Source organism: Prionailurus bengalensis, chromosome D1 (genome assembly GCF_016509475.1).
Source record: "Prionailurus bengalensis isolate Pbe53 chromosome D1, Fcat_Pben_1.1_paternal_pri, whole genome shotgun sequence".
NCBI classification, from domain to species: Eukaryota; Metazoa; Chordata; class Mammalia; order Carnivora; family Felidae; genus Prionailurus; species Prionailurus bengalensis.
Window position 1 is genome coordinate 20,771,726 of NC_057346.1, and position 21,339 is coordinate 20,793,064.

The following is a 21,339-nucleotide window of genomic DNA, read 5'->3' on the forward strand; positions in this document are numbered from 1 at the left end:
CTCTCCCCATCTTACACGTTATTGACACATATTTTGATTTTCATAAGATGTTATTTTCATATCAGTATTGATTTATATTTATCTACATGTTTACCTCTCTGTAGCTTATTATTTACTGTATATATTTCCATCTCTTAGTCAATATTGTCAGAAGTTTTAGTCATTGTTTCATAGAACCAGCTTTTTTACTTTGTTAATGTATTTTTGGTCATTACTTTCTGTAGTTATCTCCTTTCTATATCCTTTTACTTAAAAAATTCTTAAGCTGATAATTTACCTCATTAATTTTTTAGTTTTCCCTCTTGTCACCCTCTATACACCATCGTCACTGCATTCCACAAGAATTGATAAACAATATTTATATTTCATTTTAGTTCCAAGTATTAGTAAATTTGTATGTAATCTCTTCTTTAATGCAAGAGTTATTTATGTGAACATTTTATTTTTATTTTTATTTTTTTTAAATTTTAACGTTTATTTATTTTTGAGACAGAGAGAGACAGAGAATGAATGGGGGAGGGTCACAGAGAGGGAGACACAGAATCTGAAACAGGCTCCAGGCTATGATCCAGGCTATGAGCTGTCAGCACAGAGCCTGACGCAGGGCTCGAACTCACGGACCGCGAGATCATGACCTGAGCCGAAGTCGGCTGCTTAACCGACTGAGCCACCCAGGCGCCCCTATGTGAACATTTTAAAGTCTCCAAACATAGTGACTTAAAATTTTTGTTGTGGTAGTTTTTCAAATAAAATATATCATGGTCAGAGAACATCATCTATATAATATGCATTTGCTATTTGTTGAGTCTTTTTTTTTAATGTTTATTTATTTATTTTTGAGAGAAGAGAGAGAGCACAGGCAGAGGAAGGGCAGAGAGATACACAGAGACACAGAATCTGAAGCAGGCTCTAGGCTCTGAGCTGTCAGCACGGAGCCTGACATGGGGCTCGAACTCACCAACTGCAAGATCATGACCTGAGCTGAAGTCAGACGCTGAACTGACTGAGCCACCCAGGTGCCCCGCTATTTGTTGAGTCTTACTTTATTGCACTCGAGATTAGTGCAATTATTTTAAGTGTTTTATATCTGAGAACGTATATTCTATAATTGTGAGGCATGGATTTTTACTGCCCATAATTACTAAATTGTGTTGTACAAATATATATCCTCACTGGTTTTTTCCATCTGCTCTAGCAATAACTGGGGGAGGTGTATTCAGATGGTTCACTAAGGTGATGGGTTTGTCAATTCTCCTACGTATTTCTACCAATTTTTGGTATGTGATCTGAGGCTGCTCCATTAACAACATAGAAATATAGACTTGTTATACTTTTGTGGTGGATTAAACTTTTAAGTATGTAGATGTCTTACTTCTAATTAGACTTTTTGTATTAAAAAAACCTTTTGTCAATATGAAAATAATTCCCTTAGCTTCTTTAGGTTAGTATTCTCCTGGTATATATATTCTTTCCATTCTTTTAATTGTTCATTATTCCTGCATTTTTGTGTATCTCTGGTGTGTAGCCTATTGTTCTAATTGACTTTTGAGCCCACCTTAATAAGCTCTATCACTTAACCAATATTTTGTCTGTTTTCTTCCTGTACTTGGGCTTTCTGCATCTTTTAGTTCTTTTTGCCCCATCTTCAGATGCTTATTTTTTGCCTTTGGACAATATGAGTTAGTTTCCTACTTTTTGTTTTTAAATTCTTATTTCCAATTTTCCCTCCACTATTTAGGACGTTATTTATTCCACTTCTTGGAATGGGTATCCTTGAAACTGTATAGTGCATACTTAATTTAAGAACTTAATAGTGCACACTTAATATCCAAGGTTAACCAACATCTTCTAGCTTGTGCTGAACAATTGGTGAATGCTAAAACACTTCAATTCTGAACACCCTACCCCGACTTACGTGGTATTTCTGTTCTCTAATAGTTTATCCAAAATATAGTTTCATTGTAGTAGAGGGCCTCTTAGAATATCTCCTCAGAGGTAAAGAAGGAAGCAGAGATCTTCTGTCTGTGTTTCACGGATCCAGTTTTCTGTTTTAGTATCGATGTTTCCTGGCTCAAGGTTAACTCACTGGGTACTTTCTTCCAACTCCCCCCCAGGTCCTTAGCCTTGAACTGCTTCTTGGTAGAGCTTTTGCAGAGATTCAGTAAGTAAACTGAAGCACCAAAATGTTGCCATGGTCCTCTTCCTGAGATCCTCCCTTGATTAGCCTTTTAAATTCTTCTAAGGGATCATAAGATGTAAAACTAATGGAGGAAGCACAGATAAGAGCCCAGAGCAGTAGTCTTATGGGAAATCCTGGGAATTTAATTGCCATTACCTTCCTGTACAAATGGCCTTTGAAGCCTTGTCATAGTCTGTGCAGATCATTACTAAGATTTATACTCTACTTAAATGAAGATTGTTATTTTTCACACACCTCTGCAGAGGGCTGGGTCTCCTTGCTCCAGCTACCTACTACTTCTGTTTGTGGGTGGAAGTCTTTGTAGAAGTTCCGTTCTTTGCCTCCCACTCTCCACTGAAGAGCCCCATCCTTACAGATCTCCAAATAGGTTAGTCTGTGCTTTTTTTTTTTTTTTTTTTAAATCAAATTGCATTCCTTCTTCCTTTTTACCTGAAACCCCCATGAGCATACACACACCGTAAAAACAGGAACTATACATTACAGGATATCCTTACTTTTGCTGCCCTGGCCAGAATTCCCCATTTCTTAAGGATAATTTACAACGATTGGTATCTAAAGAGAGCGCAAAGCTTGTCCTTGCCTCCTTCTCAGGGCTTCTCCAAGGAGGAATCAAGTTATTCTACCTACAAGGAGACAGGCTCCATGTTTAACACTGTATTCTGCCAAAACAAAGGTTAGTGAGTACATGGGTAGGACACGCATTTTTGGGGGGCTTACTTTTAGTTTGTTCCTCTCCCATAAATCAGATTAATAGGTCAGTTGGCCAACACCACTAGAAATTTAAAGAGACAGGAAAAAATTACATGTATATTTCTCAGGGGAGTTATTGTGGCTAGAAGGAATACTTTGGTCAGCTGAGGGAGATGTTAGAGACAAAACTAACCAAAGATATCAGTGTGGAAGACTAGACTACCAAATTACTAACATGCATGGCATATCATAATTTACTGTTTCTCAGTACAGCTTTCATTGTTCAAAACCACCATAGGCTCAGATTAACGCTCATCTGGAATGGTCTCCTTCATGGGAGCTTGGTGAATCAAAATGACTTAGGAAGGGGTGCACGTTGGCTTCTTCTCCTCATGCAAGGGGGTGATCTGGAGGTCACTCTTCTGACATGCAAGGATTGGAGCAAATGATCTCTGCCAACTTTGCAGGTCTCAGTGGGGCATTTTCTTGTCTCCTATTTTGCTGGTTAGCAGAAAGAATGCATGTCATAGTAGATCCTTCGGTTGGGTTGGGCTTTGGTGAAAGAGGCATGTTTTTTTAGCTTGCTTTGCTTCTTGCACTTTGATGTTAATACAGTCAATGAAACTCTCCATGGAGTTCATCTGAGATCACTAGATTCGGCTCTAGACCTTGAGGCCTAAGATCGAGATAACAAAATTATATTCTGCCTTTATCTTTTTCCACTTATTTCTCTGGGGTAACTGGGATGGAGAAGAGGCTGAACATTCTTTGGTTATCCCTAAAAGAATGGCCAAAAGCTCAGATACTATCATTTTAATTTCATAACATCATTAGCATGGCACTTCATTTCCAGCAATGTAGCAAATTTCTTAAGTTGTTGGTTTAGAGTATTTTGTAGCTTCTTCCAAATATTATCATTAAAATCTTGCCTCTTTACTTTCCAGAAACTAATTTAGTACAGTAGTTCAGAGCACCGCTATTCAACTGTTTACAAAGTTCTCTAGGGAGCCCCTTCAGAGCAGGAAGGGTAACCCGTGCCCCAGCACGCATCCACATTCCGCTATACCACTTCTCGCTCACTGCAGGTTCTTCTTTTCTGCTATAGACTGCGGTTCTGTTCACGCTCAGGTTTAGGACACAGCACGCCCCTCCACGAACCTCAGAAAATGTCTTACAAGAAAGCAGAAATTCAGCATCGGCACATGAAAACTTTGCAGGGGGATTGGCAATGAAAACTATTTGATGTTCCAATAGACTGGACCGGTCTCTCGAACTCTCCCTCATGTAGATTCTCTTGACGGCTTCTCAGGTAAATCAGTGAATAAAGCCGCTGTTTTGTTCAAACAAATGTGTTCTGTTGTCTCTAGAATTTTATTAACTCCCCTAACTTGTATGAGCTAGGAGAAATTATCTTTGGAGGCTAGGACTTTTCACCCAGGACAAATTGTGCTTCAATGCTCTATGGTTCAGAAATGTCTGCACATGACAGGAGTGCCTTCTGCAAACCACAGGCACAGATCTTACCTCAGTATTCATCAACTCCACCTGGGGTTCTGCTAACCACGCCAAGCCTTCTCTAGCCTTATGGAGAACTATTCTGTACTCCCTGATCTCTTTGTATGCATGACATTCAGAACAATCTGGAACCTGAAGCTTTGGAAAGTGAATAAAATGGGAAGTTCCAGAAACCAGGGAACATGGCTGCCAGTGTTACTTTTATTTATTTATTTGTGTGTAGTTCCAGGACAACGGCTGACTGGTATTAAAACCAGACGGGTCAGTTGGAATACCATGACTGACCTAAACGAGAGTGGCCTTGTTATGACACCCGTATTCTCTGTACGCACTGGCACATAATGGACTGAGAGACAGCTGAAGAAACCAGGCACAAAAGACAAATCGCCCTTCTCATGCTTTAATCCCATACCCTGTGCTCCATTTATGGAGGATGCTTATCCGGTCCTTGCCATTCCCACAAGCAGAGCAGGTGAGGTTCATAATTATTCAGCCTCATCTCTGCGGAACCTTTATCAGGCAACAGAGATCCTACCATTAGGCCATGAGATACTACTATTTAGTTCTTAATCACATAAAAATGAAATCACATAAGAAAAAGCAAACAACGCAAGTACATGAAAGCCATTTACTCCTGGCAAATTCTTCAGGGTCCCAGGTGCTGGGGTTCATAATTTTCCCTGATATCAGAGAACCAAGGCAGGGATAGTAGGGGCTGGGTGTCAGAATAGTCTTGATGGCCTTAGCCAACAGCAACAGCTTTAAAAAAACTTTTTTCCCCCCGTAATTTGGTCTCAGATCTTCTTGTTTTCTTCGTGTAAATGAAGTGACCCAGTCAATCATGATTCTAGAATTATTGTAATATCTATGTAAGCTGACAACTGTTCCAAAATCCCTTCACAAACCCACGCAGAGCGAGCAGGATGCGTGGGCTTGTACACGGGTGGGAATGTAAATGATTTCATGATTTAATTACGCTTTACTGAATCCCCCAGCACCCAACTGTTACACCTCACTTGTAGCAGAAGTGCTGGGGGCAAAACCGAGGCTGGTAGAACAGTAGGTAAGGCTGGGCATGAGAATCCTAACAGGAAAACACCCCACAGGGAAAGAGGCTTCTGACTAGGTCCTCCTTTCTAGCAGGGTCTGGCACCTGGCACCGTTTTGGCACTGGGGAAGGGAGCAGCCTGACAAGGTCCACGTGGAACAGCCTCAAGGATTTCCCCCATCAGGCACTTCTCCCCGCTCTCCCCAGGATCGAAGGAAAGTGCATGGTGAAGGAGTGAACCAGTGAGATATTTGAACGGTCATCCCGTGAGTGTGTGGCCAAGCCGTCAGGATGCAAATCTCCTGCCTTGAGTTCCGGGCTGTGTGCTTTTAAGAGTTGAGCCCAGTTAGGACACAATCCCAGAGGCTGGTCCCTTGCCAAACCTAAAGGGTTGTCCTGGGCAACTTCACACTTGAGGCTGTTAAGCAGTCTTTAGGATATGCAACAGCCTATTTTGGGTAAAACAGAATAGCCACGACCTCTTAAGTCTTCTACATCTCCTACTTCATACCCATGAGGTAGAGGCAAGAGCCTCCAGTCAAGGAGAAGCCTCCACCCGGGTTGTACTTTGGGCAGAAGCTCTCCTCCAGGTGTAGAAGAAGGTTGACAGGTTCTGCCTGGGGGAAGAGGTGATGGAGGTCTGGGCAAGTCAGGGAGACTCCCTGGAAGAGGTCTCCCCGAGCTGACGAGAGGGCTTCTCCTAGCCCGTCCCCGGGGAAGGGCTGAATGCACATCTCCTCCCACGGGAACCGAGCTAGGAGGTCTTTTCTGAGTGGGTCCTCTGATGCCTGATTAAGTGATAGCCCCTGCTGAAGCTCTTTCCACAGGTAGAGCACGTGAATGGTTTCTCGCCAGTGTGTGTTCTTTGATGCCGGACGAGGTGGTCCCTCCGACTGAAGCTTTTCCCACATTCGTTGCACCGGCAGGGCCTCACCGAGGCGTGTCCCCTGAGGTGCTTGGCGAACGCGGCGCTGTGGTTGAAGCACCGCCCGCACTCGCTACAGAGGTAGAGCTCCTCTGCCGCGTGCGTCTTCCGGTGCGCCAGGTACCGCCTGTGGTCACTGAAGTCCTCTCCACACTCTCCACACAGGTAGGGTTTGCCCCCAAGGTGGATTCTTTGGTGTGTCGTCAGCACAGATTTCTGGCTGAAGCTCTTGCCACAAATAGTACAGAAGAAGGGTTTTTCCCCCGTGTGTGTCCTCTGATGCCGGACAAGGTCCGAAGTCCAGCGGAAGTGTTTTCCACAATCGTCACATCTAAAGGGTTTCTCAACGGGAGGAGTTCTCTCAGGCTGGACCAGAGGGGAGGTCTCATCCAAATTCTTCCGGTTTAGGGGAAATTTATAAGCAGTGCCCATTTTGTGAACCTTCTGGTGCCTGGCAAGATGTGAGCTCCGCGTGTAACTTTTCCCACACTCCATACACTTATATGGTTTCTCTCCCGTGTGAGTTCTCAGGTGTCTAACAAGGTGGGAGTTGCAAGTGAAACTTTTTCCACATACAGGGCAGTCGTGGTGTCTCCCTAACAGGGGGCAGATAGGCATGGTTTCCCGAAGATTCGATAAACTATTGACTTGAGAAGTATTTGTACCAAAGCTTCTCTCGTTAGGTCTACTTGGATCATCCTCAAAGACTATTTCCCAGTCTGGAGTCTGGTGGATTTCTGGATCTCCCAAAATAGATCTGTGTATATCCTCCAAACTTACATCTTCTTGCTCAAGGTACTCTTCTTCGTCTTCACTCCTGTCTCCTGTAGAGAGGGTGAGAGGCGAAAAGGGGAAATTACAGAGGTTAACGATGCTTTCTACGCAATGGCGGGGTGTTTAAAGTCTTGGGAAGGCGAGACCAGATAGAGAGAAGCCCACATTTCACACCGTAGAGGCTGGGAAAGAAGGAAATGACCAGTCAGCTGAATTCTGTCACGTGCCAGGCACTTTCTGATAGATTATCTCGTGCTGTCAACAAGCCTTAGTATGGACAAAGATTATTATCCTCGTTTCAGAAACGTGAGGACCGAGAATTTAAGTGACCTGCTTAGTAAATGACGAGAGCTGCAGTTCCAAAGTTCCGTGTTTTTGTTTTTGTTTTTTTTTTTTTTTCCACCATGTTACACGACATATCCCTCACACGAATGACGGGAGGGGAGAGGACAGAATCTGGCATTCAGAGGCAGACGGGGGGAATGGCCAACAGGTTGGAAGAACCAATGTGGGGGGGGGGCGCCCCAGAGGGGGAAGGGGACTGCCAGCTCTGCAGGGAGAGATTCCTTTTGTCGTTCCTCACCTGTGTAGGTAAAACTCAGGATTTCTGGCTCTTGAGGCTCTTGAGGCTCTGGGATATCTGGGACCAAAGGCTCTTCCTCTCTAACGTGGGAGATCTCATCTAGTCTGGGGATTGGAAACGCTGCTCAAGAGAGGGAAAGCGGGACATTACGATCGGTTCAGCGATGCCCTGCGCTAAGAGCAGACCTCTTCTGCTGGGTAGACTATAGAACAACCGTACAGCCTGATCAGTGGGCCACAGCCGGTCTTTTAGCTTGAGCACCTCTCACCAAATCCTGCACATTTCTTGCCCTTCACCTGCAACTCAATAGTCGTATGACTGCTAATGCTCTCTCCTTCCCCACATTCGAGTAAGCAGATCATCCTTCTACTGCTGGCTTCAAAACTCACACGCTGCCTCAAAGAGACTAGAGCTGTCATGTTGTCATTTTATTTTCTTGTTACAAGTTTCCAACCACTTTCTAAGCCTCTTCTCCTCCCTTGAACTTGAAAGATACCAGCTTCCTTAGCTAATCCTTCAATCTCATCGGTGGGGGAGGCGTAAGAGAAAAGTGATGCATCCGGTCTAGGGTCTAAGACCCACCCCGTCCCCCCGCACCCTCCTCCTTGTAATTTCCAACAGGGAAAGACTTCTGTGCTCAGAACCCTCTAGAAACACTTGAAATTCCTTACACAAAGAGACCACAATTCCACAGTCTTCCTCCAAGACATATTCTCCATAGAACTCTTTCTGTGTTGGATCCATATCGCTCCACTGGTCCTGGGAGAAGCACACAGCCACGTCCTTGAAAGTTACCAATCCCTGAAATGACACAGGCTTCAGTGAAAACGGGACGCTCCCTGGAGCCTCCTATTTCATTCCTGGGGTGAAGGTTATGCCAGGAGACAAAAGGGACTCTCGCGGGACTCTGGGCTCCCTTTCAGGAAATGCGTGTCACCCTCGGCTGCTGCTCCCCGACTTCCTACTTTTGCATGGGCCCTCCTCTGTGCCCTCCGGTCCCCCTGCTTCCTCTCAGGGCCAGCCTCTGCTCTTCTTCTGGAGCATATTGGTTAAAATACAGGAGAAGTCTTCGAAGTTGTCATTAACTCCCTATTTGAGGCTTTCGTGCCACCTACATTTCTGCAAGAATTCACCTTTCCTAGAAAGCTTTCCCTGACCGACCTTCTCCGGGCACCCCTATCGTTCACACAGTCGACCCAGCATGCGCGGGACCCCTTCCTGCAGCTAGGCTACGATCTGCGACCACGGGTGAACGCTACGGCTTTTCTCTCCAGCCTCACAGTGTGGCCACGGTGACAGCTCCGCACAGGCCACGGCCTGACCGAATGCGGTCCCAGGAAGGGGATTCCACACAAGTTCAGAAATCATTTCTGCAGCACAGTGGCCATTCTGACAAACGACTACCAAGTTTACTCCTGAGAAAACAAAAACAAGCCCTCAGTCAGCAACTCACTCAAGGTGTGCTGGAGTATTCCAAAATAATCGCATTCGGTTAGCCCCTCTCTCTGGGCGGCGGCAAATAAAGAGGCTCCGGAGCCTGACGGGCTGGCCGCGACAATTAGGATTTATCTCGTCACATGCAGCTCCTCCCGCCGCAGACACGTCTAGAACCGAGAGCTTAACCTGACAAGGAGGAGAGTGGGAACTGGCGTCCTGCCTGACCTGAGGGTGCTGAGGTGTGAGCTAATGCCTGCTGCTGCTTCAAATTCTGTGTGGCACAGAGGGAAACGAGAGCACACCTGTGAGAGAGCAGTAAGAAAGGCAACCATCTCTGGGTTTCCAGGGCTCCTCTCTCCAGGAAGGTCTGGGCCCTGCGGCACTGGAACCTCTGAGAAGAAAAGGCGGCAGCGATCAGCAATAGGCAGCCCCCCCGCCCCCCTCCCAATAACTGGCAGGCGGCTCTCATCATCTTTGGTGGGAATCCAGAAACTGCCTAAGGGCAGCTCGGGTCATCCCAATGCCGCCACCTGGAACACTACTGGCAGGCCAAGAGAACCACCAAGAATACTGCCATTTCAGCTCGGCTCTGTTTCTGGGGACTCTAACTAGTACGGTCTCCCCTCAACGCCCTGGATTCTGTGATTTATTCCCACGATGCTCTACCTAGCCTCCTCAGTAGAGGGGAAATAGCGCCCTTCCCGCACTCTGCCCGCCACAATGCCCCCTTTCTGCTGAGGCTTCCCACCGCTCTGCTGCAGGGGCTGAAACTCCAGTTCGCGGCACACGCTCGGCTCTTCCGGTGGCCCCAGGTCTGGGCTCTGCGTGGTCTCCTCGTGGGACTCCTCAGGAGTTGAGGGCTGCACAGCGTTCTGCAGCTCGTTAGGTGATTCGGGCTCTGCTCCTGGATGCACCGTCTCCTCTGACAGGACTTCCTGCCCATGAACATGGACAGTCACCTGGGAAGGATTCCAATTTCCAGTCAGCATGGAGTCCAGAGGAAAGTCTCAGTTGTCATCAGGGCTTATTTTAGGAGAAGCTGCCAACAGAAAAACTCCCAGAGGGTCCCGGAGGAGGAGGGGACGCTCCAGTCCCGCTGGGGCATGCAAGGGCTGTCGAAGGCTACCCTCACCAGGGCAAAGCAGGGACATTTGGACGCTGCACCGCTTGCTCAGTTCCCTCAAGCCTGCCCTTGTCACCCAGGGCTCTGAGGTGCCCGTCCTTCCCATCCCCACCTCCCCCACCTGCAGCTTTCTTGCTGTTTGTTTCCCTCTCTTATTGTCCTGGGAAGAGAGGGGGCCCCTGTGACCGAGCATCTAGGAGAACCTCTGAGGAAGTCACAAAATTGGCCTCCTCAGGAACTGGAGGTTTGACATTCACAGAAAGGAAAACCAAAGCCTTACGATCCTTGGGTGCTGAGGTCTCTAAGGTGGTCCCAAGGCAGGCGTTTCAAACACCAGAAAGTCACACTCACTCACTCACTCACAAACACACACACACATACACACACTCTGCCCCATACAGATGCAGGTGCAACCCACAAGCAGAGCCAATTAGTTTTAAAGGGTAAATTATGGGGGCCCTGTATGCCCTGCCCCGAAATCCATCCTTCCAGCAAAAGTCCCCCTCCACATCACACAGATCAGGACTCCCCCTCCTCACCCACCGCCTTGGTCTCCTGGGTTGTTTCTGCAAACCCTCCACCAGCGTCACGGCCTCCTCGCCACTCTCTGGCCGCTGGCCCCGCACCCAGCTCTGTAGTTCTCCGGGCAGGACGGTAAGGAACTGTTCCAGCACAAGCAGCTCTAAGATCTGCTCCTTCGTCCGCCTTTCCGGCCTCAGCCACTGATGACAAAGTTCTCGCAGCCGAATGAGAGCTTCTCGAGGGCTTGCTGCTTCCTGGTAGCGGAAGCGCCGGAAGTTCTGGTGTGAGGTCTCAAGCACAGGGTCATCTCTCTGTAAGACAGACTCCGGCCTACAGGTGAAATCATCTTCCAATTTCACCATCAGGATTCCCTCTTCTTCCCAAAGATCCTGGTCCTCTGGTTCCAAGGCTGTAGCCATTGTTCGGCTCTGGGGGTGGGGAGGGGTCTCACACCATCTAGAGCTCACAGTGTCATTACCCCCCAGTCTCAGCCTGGGCACCTCAAGGAGTTTCTCCCAAGGGACCTGGGGCAGAGAAGGAGAGACAGACAACCATATAAGCATGAGATCACACACAGGGACAACGCTTCTGAGTTCAACCATAACCCTGCACGCATCGTACCTCCTCAAACTATTAAATCCCCTGCCCCTCGTCTTCACGGCCATCAGCCCTAAATAGATTTGGTTGAAATAAGACGATCTATGCCTGAAGGTATGTTCTCTTACCCCTTTTCCTAGGCCAGGCTCACACCCTACAGAGAAATAGAAAAAAAGGCATTTCTACTTCATGAAACCCGTGAGCCGGCAAGGACAAAGGACACGGTTAATCACCCGCTGGAACAGGTATACTGCCCACCATCCGTGTTACACACACGTTTACGTACGCACCAGGATGTATAGTCTGAGAAGAGAAACCTCAGCCAGGCTAGAACAGATGGGGAGGCCTTTATGAAGGTTCATGTTGCACGGACTCACACTTGGAATTAATTCCGCTGAACAGTGGGGGTACTCTCGGCGACTAGAGGGGCAGACCGCATGAGGCAACAGTGAGGAAAGCCACTTGCCCAGTGGCTGGCACAGAGGCACTCCCAAAAGCAACCTTCCCCTTATCAAGGCGTCTTCATGGAAGACCTCCAGACCCAGGTGTTCAAAACTGAATTTGTCACGCGTGCTCCCAAATCTACCTCTCTGGCCGGGATCCTGTCTCGGCTGCGATCGTCACTGGTTAAGGTAAACACTCAACTTTGTGACCTTTGGACTCCACTCTGACCCTTCCCCACTGCTTACAGCTCATTAAACCAGTTCTCCCTCTTAAGCCTCTTAGATCTATTTCCTCCTCCTCTTTCCCACAGACTGCTTTGGTTTGGGCCCTCCGCTCTCACCTGGACTCCTGCCAGAACTCCCCAACTGGGATCCCTGCAGTGCTGGACCAGGAGTAAAGTGCAGCATAATTATGGTGGAGCTTTTTGCAAAGCAAGTATCACACCATCACTCTTCTGGATACTTTGATTTAGTCGACTGAGGCAACCGTTATCTTTAGAAACGGCACACAAAGTTCTGATGTGCCTCACGGCCGAGAAAACATCTAGGGTGTGTAAGGTAAGGAGCGAGGGCCCTGGCGTCAGACTGCCAGGGTTTAAATCCGGGCTCTACCGTTTCCTAGGGGTGAGGCCACCGTTCAGTTCCTACGTTCCTTCTGCCTGTTTCCATTCACGGCTCGGAGGGAAGAATGGCATCCACCCGACAGCGCGACGACGAGGGTTAAACGTATCCCAAGCTGTGAAGGGCTTGGATGAGCGGAGGCACCCCAATGTCAACTATTATCTTTCTAAATTGTAGTCCCAACCGCACTGCTCACATTTGAAAACACTTCTGTCGGGTAGATCAGCTCTAAAATCCTTGGCACAGCACGTGAAGCTCTTCACCGCCAGCCCTCAGCTGGTTTTTCAAGCCTCACATCCTACCCTTTTCTGTGTCTCATGGACTGAAAAGGGTGCACTGCTCATCTCCTGAAAGGGGGGTCTCTTCAGGCCACCATGTCTGCAGAAGGCTGCTCCCCTGGGGCTGCATGGTGCACTCCCCTCTTCTTCATTCCCGTGATTCACACTTTGGGTACTTACCGGTTCTTGTCTGCATTGCTCCAACTGCCTCCGGATTGGTTACCTTCAAGTTAGCACTGACGGGCTCTCAAGAGTGACTGGCACTCTTGCCAAAGTGGTCCCGTCCCCTCCCTATTTAAAATCTTTAGTCATTCTTCCTTGCCTTGTAAGTGACATACAGACTTCTAAGTATTACATATCAGGCTGACTTTCATCTTGTTATTCCTTCTGCCCTCCTCACACAGACACACACTTTGTGCGTGCGTGGGAAGCACCAAAAGCCCTATGCGCTTTGGCTTGAGAACATGTTCCTTCCGATTCTTTACCCTTCATTGGGTTAAACCGCTTAGGAGACAGCTCACGCTTCACGCGTTGAGAGGTTTCCTTTGATCCCATTCCCCCTACCCTGAAAACAGGTGGAAACCACTGTGCTTCTACAGCAACCTGGGCACAGCTCTAACACGCTGGCGGTGGTATCATACAGCTAGTCTATCCTCCCGATGTCACGCCTTGAAGTTAGGGACTGTTCTCCATCAGTCTCCAACACATGTAATGAAGCGCTCAGTAAGTGAATTTAAAGAAATAAATCTCCACCTCACAAAGTTTTCGTCCTACTTTTTGTCAGGAAGAGTCCACCTTCCCCTCCACTTTCTTATTCATCAATCTCGCTAATCCCACCTTCTAAATGTCTTTCAAATTCATCCATCTCCCCTCCCCTGTCGCTCCCCTGGTCGAGCCATTCTGAGCCACTGAAAAAAGTATTAACAGGACCTTCTGAACATGACCCTCTCCTACACCACACTGGCACTTAACAAGCACTTGTTAAGCAATGAACAGCTTGCTTCAAGTTTTACCAGGGTTCCTGGTCCTGCCCCCTCCAGACCACTCTCCACATGCAACCTGAGGGATTCTTCATTTTCTAGTCTTTTTGGGCTTCATTACAAGTCTCAGCCAACAATCCACTGTTAAGAGCTGGGTCTAAGGTCATGCTGCCCATTAAATGGGAGTTTCATTTCAATTACATTACTTATTATCTCAAGCTCAAATAGCTTTTCATTCATTTGTGCTTTTACTTCACGTTCATGATCTTCAAGCATCCACTACAGATTTTCATAGCCTGTTCTAGGCAGTCCCGTAATTTCTACATCTTTACGTGGTAATTTTCCTACCAACTGAATCTGTCTACCTCATGGTGGTCGGTTCTATGCCCCTCTTCAGTAAGATTATTTTCTTTGGGAGTCCTGAGAGAAGATGGAATTGATGGTCTTTGGCTTAACGAAGGGATCTCTATTATCTTCAGAGTCCAAGGATCCATGCCCAGGGAGGCAGACTAGGAAGCTCTCCTTGCTTCCACGTGGCACTAGCTACACCAGATTGTCTATGGATTCTACCAAGTCTGCAGGGAAAGAAGCATTCCTGCTCTCACAGGGCGGTACTCTCCACCGAGAAAAAGGAACGGAACAGCGCCACATAAAACCTGTCTTTAAACGCTCTTCAGAAATCATGAATTGATGTTTCCATTGCTTGTTTTGGATTTACTTTGGCAGCTTAGAAACCGATGAAGGCAAACGGATCGGCAACAGCGGGATGAAAGAAGAGAAGTCAAGGGGCAAGGGATGGGAAGGAATGGGAGGCAGGTGGTGCTGTGGAAAGATGTGCGTCCCAGCCCCACACGGTCAAGTGACTGGAGCAGCTCTGAGGGCTTCGTGAGATAACGCACACAAGAGCCCTTGTAAAGGGGAGAGCCTGCTGCAGGAACTGCTTTCCTAACTCCCAGGATTAGCCAAGCTCTGGGAGCTTATGAACTAAAATGTGCTGTGCAAATGTCAAGTGTCCTTATCACAAACAGAAAATGGACACTATTTTATTCTGCAGTTCGTAGGATATGCTACACTGCCCAGTCGGCCTTTTGCAATTTATTGCCCTTGCTTTTCTAATACCTTCCCTCAAAGTCTGTCCTTGGAAGGGCTCCGCGACAGCCTATAAAAAGCAAACAGGACTATATAGACAGAAGCCAGACCAGGAAGAGCAAAGCTTGGTTCCCGAAGGCTCTGAAACAATGTCTGTAGAAGAGCTTCACAAGCCTAGGGCTGGGCAGGCTCCATGACATAGTCTCTTGAGTACATGTTTCTAGGGTATAGGGAGTGGGACTGGGGAGATGTGGAAAAGGAAAGCGCTCTCTCCAATCTTTGGTACAATACCTATGCCCCTTATCTGAATGAGTCACATGCCACTGAAGGCTTTAACTCCATTCTGACAACAGAAAACGGTAGGCAATGAAGGGACATCTGGTTCCCTACCTTACAATGTTACTGCTTCAGGAGATCCCTCTGGACCCTAAATGACAAGGCTTGTGGTCATATAGTATCTGCTTAATAGAGAAATACTGATTTATCGGCAAATAGTCTTCAGAAGTAGTGATCAGAGAGGTTCAAATGATCATATTTAGCAGACCCCTATTTCCCCTCCTGTTGCCATTCTTATTTTTTACCCTAATGCTGGCCTATAACCTGGAAATCTGGTTATGTCTGCTCTCTGGGCCGAGCCAGACCATGCCACTGCTCCTATTGTTCTAGAATAGAAATCAACTAATAACATTTGTTAACTGCCCTGTGCTAATGCTGTATTCTTGTTTAAAACTAAAGATTATCTAGTATGATCCTGCTACTGAAAAGATGATCTTTTATTGCCAATTGTCCTATATACAATTATCCGTGCTTTCCATATAAGGGTTGGAGACTTTGGAGCCCTGGGTTTGGATCCCTCTCCTCACTTCCTGGCCATGTGATACTCCCTAAGTCTTGGTCTCAATTTCAAAATGTGGCTAATACTATCTACTTCACATGGTTGTTTTAAGGAGTAAATGAAGTTACATACAGAATCACTTCAGCACAGAGCCCAGGACAGAGTAAATGCTCAATATATTTTGTTCTCTTTCCTTCAAATTGCTTGAAATCATTTTGTGAAGAAGGCAAGATTTAAACGTTGAACAAGCAAACAGTCCTTTATTTCATAATTCCAAAAAAATTTTTAAATGCACAGGAAAAATCTTGGTCTGTTTACCATTATATCAAAAGTAAGGTGTTATAGGGGCGCCTGGGTGGCTCAGTCGGTTAAGCGTCCGACTTCAGCTTGGGTCATGATCTCATGGTTCGTGGGTTCGAGCCCCGCATCGGGCTCTGTGCTGACAGCTGAGCCCGGAGCCTGCTTCAGATTGTGTTGTCTCCCTCTCTCTCTGCCCCTTCCCCACTTGCGCTGTCTCTCTCTCCAAAATAAATGAACAAATAAATAAATAAATAAATAAAAAGTAAAGTATTATAAGGAGTCCTTGTTTTGAAAGACTTACAAGCTAAGATTGATTAAGATCCTTGGAACACAGATGGGATGGAAACTCAAAGACAGGTTCTCCACTGATCAGTGCTTCTACTTACCAATGTCACAGTCCTGTCTCCTCCCTCTAACTGGGAGGAGGCAATTTGGGGCAAGCCCAGTTAATACACCTACTAAGTTCCTTGAAAATTTAACCCAGAAGGCCAAAGTAATGAAAGGGAATGCATTCATGGACTTTTGGCCTTCTAATGCATCGCGAGCAATATGCTTCAAACCATGTTTAAAAACGATTTCTTTTTAAATATTTTTGCCAATTAGGGGTGCCTGGGTGGCTCAGTTGGCTAAGTGACCAACTTTGGCTCAGGTCATGATCTCACGGTTTGTGGGTTCGAGCCCCGCATCGGGCTCTGTGCTGACAGCTCAGAGCCTGGAGCCTGCTTCAGATTCTGTGTCTCCCTCTCTCTCTGCCCCTCCCCTGCTTGTGTTCCGTTTCTCTCGCTCTCAAAAATAAACATTAAAAATTTTTAATATTTTTGCCATTTAAATATTTCTTTCCTTCAGCATAATATATCTGAGTAGCAAGGAGAGAAGTGGCTCAAAGCTTACTGCAATGGGTTTCAAATATACAGCATGAGTCGGAGTGAAGGAGAAGATAGGAAGAAACAAAGCCAAACAAGTCAGTGGCAGTGGGTGGTACAGGGAAACCAGTGGAAGCTAAGATGTGAACATCTTCTGCCCTGAAATTCTACAGACCTTGTGGTTAGTTAGGATCAAGGTATAGAGTGGGTAGAAACATGTCATCAAGAGTCGATGGATGTAAACACAAATAATGTAAAATATAGCTATAAATACCATAGCAATTCACTTTATTTTTAATGAAAATGTTTCCTACAGGCCCAGGGGCAGTGTTGGGCCGCTGGCTGCTCTGCCTTTGGAGGTGGATGATCTGTGTTCCACCTCCTCAAGATGCGTCATCCTGAAAATGGGAATGATTCTCCACCTAAGGGCAGAGAGCTGGGTCATCTTTTGAGAAACCATCATGCTTCCTGATGGTGACGAGGATATACGGCTTCTTTATTGAATAGGTGGGCCATAGAGTATTAGCCTAAGATGGTGAAAGGGATTTATTCGAGAGTTAAGATGGGCTAGAGGCCAAAAACAGAGTCCACAATTGAGGAGCTGGCCATCATGACAGTGGTGAGCCTCCACCATGAAGCCAGGCTTTTATATTTAAATTTTTCTTAATGTTTATTTGTTTTTCACACACACACACACACACAGAGAGAGAGAGAGAGAGAGAGAGAGAGAGAGAGAGAGAGAGAGAGACAGGGCATAAGTGGGAGAGGGGTAGAGAGAGAGGGAGACACAGAATTCAAAGCAGGCTCCAGGCTCCAAGCCGTCAGCACAGGGCCAGACGCGGGGCTCGAACTCACGGACTGCAAGATCATGACCTGAGCTGAAGTCGGACGATCAACTGACTGAGCCACCCAGGCACCCCGAGGCTTTTTAACCTTAAGGGTTACCTAGAGGTGGTTAGTGGCTTTAATAAAGCAGGTCAATCTATATGCTTCGGTTTAAAACAGAACATCACAAGGGCACCTGGGTGGCTCAGTCAGTTAAGCATCTGACTCTTGGTTTTGGCTCAGGTCACGATCTCGGTTTTGTGGGTTCAAGCCCCACAGGCTCTGTGCTAACAGTGCAGTGCCTGCTTGGGATTCTCTCTCTCTACCCCTCCCCCCGTCTCTGCCTCTCTCAAAAATAAATAAATAAATAAATAAATATATATATATATATAAATAAATAAATCTAAAAATAAAAAAAAAATCACAAACTAATCTGAAGTGGGAAAAGGGCAGTCATCATACCTGACACCCACCCTGATGAGGGGGGCAGCCAGGGTTAAACTAGCTGTATCCAATTCATTCCTATAATAAACATGGTCAATGCCCATCACACAGGCAGTGAGAGGAACCATTATTTAATGAAAAATAACAGGATAATATATTTTATAAGTAGGGCTTTTGGCCTGAGGAGTAGATATGGGTAATTCAGAACAGTCAATTCAAAAATCATGTATTACGCTTTTAGTTTTGTAACTGACACTCTGTCAAAAGACCCTTTGCTTTGTATCTAGAGGACTTCCTTCTGGCATTGCCCAAGGCTCCCTTGCTTACGACGAGATGGTGAGAGATGGGACCCACGCCTGCCAGACCAGAGGAACTGGAGGAGTAGCAGGCTTCCACCGCAGATTAAATCACGGTCCAAAGTAGAAGGAATCCCAGAATGGCATTCTTGCTGTGGACACAGTTCAGTGTCTTTACCTCCCCGCTGTGAGCCCTGTCCCAGAGGGCAAGGACCTCTTTATTCCTTTTTATATTCCAAGTGCCTAACACTTTGTCAAAGGCTTGGTAGAAAAGGTACTCAATAAACAGCTGCTGAATTTTATTAAGCTATTTCTCTTACTCCAACATGGACACAGATGCACTAAAATTCAGAACCAACGGGTGCCGGGGCTTCTGAGTACTAAACCACTCATAGGGACAGTTACAGGAATTTGGCATTGACATTAATCCCAATCTCCTGGGCGAATCAGGTGGCATAGCCATATACTGCTTTACTATGTGGCACAGGACTAGTGGAGAGAAACCTCTTCAAAGGGAAAAGAGAGTAGGGGATGGGGTTATCCATTCTCCAAGTATCTACTGAGCATCAATGGTGCATCCCACACAACTCAAGGTGCAGGGCAGAGAAAGACGAGAAAAACACTGGCTCTGACCTTAAAGAATTTAATAAGTAGTTAAGGTACAGCAGGACTTCAGCGCACTAGCGACTCACAGCAAAAACCTAAATATGGATACAAGCTATATGGAAGCTCCTAACAAGAGAATTAAGAAAATCAAGGGAAAAACTCATCAATATTTCATCTTCCATTTGGCATAAGATAACTAGCATTTGCAGGGTTTTTTTTTTTTTTTAAGCTCACATTCTTAATTTTAAAAACGAAAGAACTCAGTGGTTAAGTTATCCACACAAGATCATATTACTAGCTTCTAGTGCAGAAGGTACACACACAGGCCTTTTGATCGCCCAAACCACTGCACCGCTCATGTGAAGATTGGCCAAGGGCAGCGGTGCTCAGTTTGAGAAACCCAAACCAGCAGCACAAACACCTAAAAACTTGTCCGAAATGTGCAAATATTCAAGCCCTGGCCCCGCCCTATGATCAGAAACTGTGGGGGCCATCTGTTCAACACACCCTCCCTTCAGGTGCTTAAGACGCCTGATAGGTTTGAGAGCCGATACCTAAGGCAAAGGAAGTAAAGCTGAGGTTCAAGCAGAAAGGATCCAACTTTTCCAGTGCTGGCCAAATTTAAAGGAGGGTTTGCAAAAGCCAAAAGAGCCTAGGACTGTAGTTTTCTGCCTGTGCCAAATTAACTGGGAAAAAATGTTGTAAACCCGTAACTTACCTCATCTGTACCGCTTGTAACACCCAAGAGTCCCTCACATCATAGTAAACCTTGCTGTGCCCTTGAAATGACTGTCTACTGCAAAATAGTGCTTAAGAGTGCAAAAGGGGTATAGCTGGAGGAGAAAGGGGGGGAAAGATGATGAATCCCAGGTATCTGGTCCAAAGAGGAACTATCCCCTTCCTCCCTCTGACGCTAGAAGAGTCCCAGCAGAAAGTTACCCAAAACAAATGGCCCCAAACCCTAAACCCTAACTGCTTGGCTGACACATACTTCCCACCAACATGCCTCCCAGTGCCTTCCTCACAGCCTTTCTGAAGTGGCTTTCTGGATCAAGGCCCATGGGGCAACTTGGGGGAGAAGGAGGACTCCACTAGCTTTCTGTGGCTCCTGAGTAAGGCTGCCCGGAGTGTCACCTGCCAAGTGTGGACAGAGAAAGAGTAACAGTTCTAACCCTAACTTCCAAGGGAGAGCCTGGATGTGGCAGTGCTCTCCAGGACCCAGGTGGTCAAAAAACCGCTAAGGTTAGGAGCCTACCCATGACAGACAAGGAAATCAAAGCGCCTGGGACACAAGAATATCTAACGCCCAGAAAAACCAAAATTCGCCTTACACCTGAGAGGGCGGATCCATGGCATACAAACTAACAAACTTTTGGTCAAACCAGACAAGCAGCAGAGGCCTATGTACTCCTGCGGAGGGTAACGGTGGTGTTCAGAAGTGTCAAAACTAGCTGTTAGGGGTTGGGGGCAGGGAAGTTGCAAGTGGAGACAGAAGCTACTAGCTTGAGGGGAAGCTTGGGGTCGGTCACAGTGGGGGCTGAAAAGCCACAAGCCAGACGATGTCCAAGGGTGATAAGATCATGGGTGAGTGTGTGTGTGTGTGTGTGTGTGTGTGTGTGTGTATGTGTGTGTGTGGGGGGGGGCGGTTGGTGGTGGAAAGAGATGGGGCTTGCCCGGGCCAGGAGCCTGCCGGGGGGTGCTGTGGGGGGCCCTCTAACAATCTGAAAGACTGGGTGAGAAAAAGCTACGGGAACTAAAGGGGCCTAGACCACTCCTCCCTCGGTTCCGGGGGGCCAGTTGGCGCGGAAGCAATGGGAGGTACGAACTAACTGCGTTTCTGCAGGCCTCAGGAGGGGGCGGAGGGCGGTGGCTGCACCGAAAGAAGCCCAAAGCGCCATCCGCGTCCCCGGAGGTTCTCGTTCCTGCCACCAGGAGCCCCGGGGACCACTACGCCTCGGCCCCCTCACTATACTGCCGCCGCCCCTTCTCCAGGACAGTGCGATTTCCCCAGACTCTGGGGGGGGGGGGGGGGGGGGGCGGGGTCTCCGACCTCTCCCTCTCTTCCCCGCCCTGCCCAGCCCGGCTCAGCGCGATCGGGCCCGGCCCGGCCCGGCCCAGCCCCTCAGCACTCACGGCTCCGACTGCTCCGGCGGCTCCTCCCCTGCCCCGGCTTCTCCCCCACCCACTCCCGGCCGAAGCAGCGCCGCCGGATCCGAGCCGCGCGGGGCCTGGCGGGTCGGAACACGTGGGGCCTTTGCGCCCGGAACCGGAAGCTGCGCTTGGCCCCGCCTCCTCGCGGCTGGAGCCCTTCTAGGCGCCGGGAGGTTTCGTGTCTCTGTGGGCGC

General features: G+C 47.4%; 1 protein-coding gene across 3 annotated transcripts; it reads right to left on the bottom strand.

Moving 5' to 3' along the window:
* Positions 1-5,019: 5,019 nt before the first annotated feature.
* On the bottom strand, positions 5,020-21,235 carry ZNF202 (zinc finger protein 202). Of its 3 annotated transcripts, none has more exons than XM_043579688.1 (7): positions 21,128-21,235; positions 10,835-11,341; positions 9,921-10,131; positions 9,475-9,563; positions 8,407-8,536; positions 7,736-7,855; positions 5,020-7,202 (listed from the first exon to the last, which is right to left on the bottom strand). In XM_043579688.1, the coding sequence occupies exons 2-7, from the start codon at positions 11,234-11,236 to the stop codon at positions 6,208-6,210; spliced, it is 1,947 nt and encodes a 648-aa protein (XP_043435623.1). In that variant the 5' UTR covers positions 11,237-11,341; positions 21,128-21,235; the 3' UTR covers positions 5,020-6,207. The 3 variants fall into 3 exon arrangements, with proteins under 3 accessions (XP_043435623.1, XP_043435622.1, XP_043435621.1); XM_043579687.1 differs by lacking the exon at positions 21,128-21,235 and adding an exon at positions 12,937-15,560; XM_043579686.1 differs by lacking the exon at positions 21,128-21,235 and having other exon boundaries at positions 10,835-15,560.
* Between the last annotated feature and the right edge of the window lie 104 nt (positions 21,236-21,339).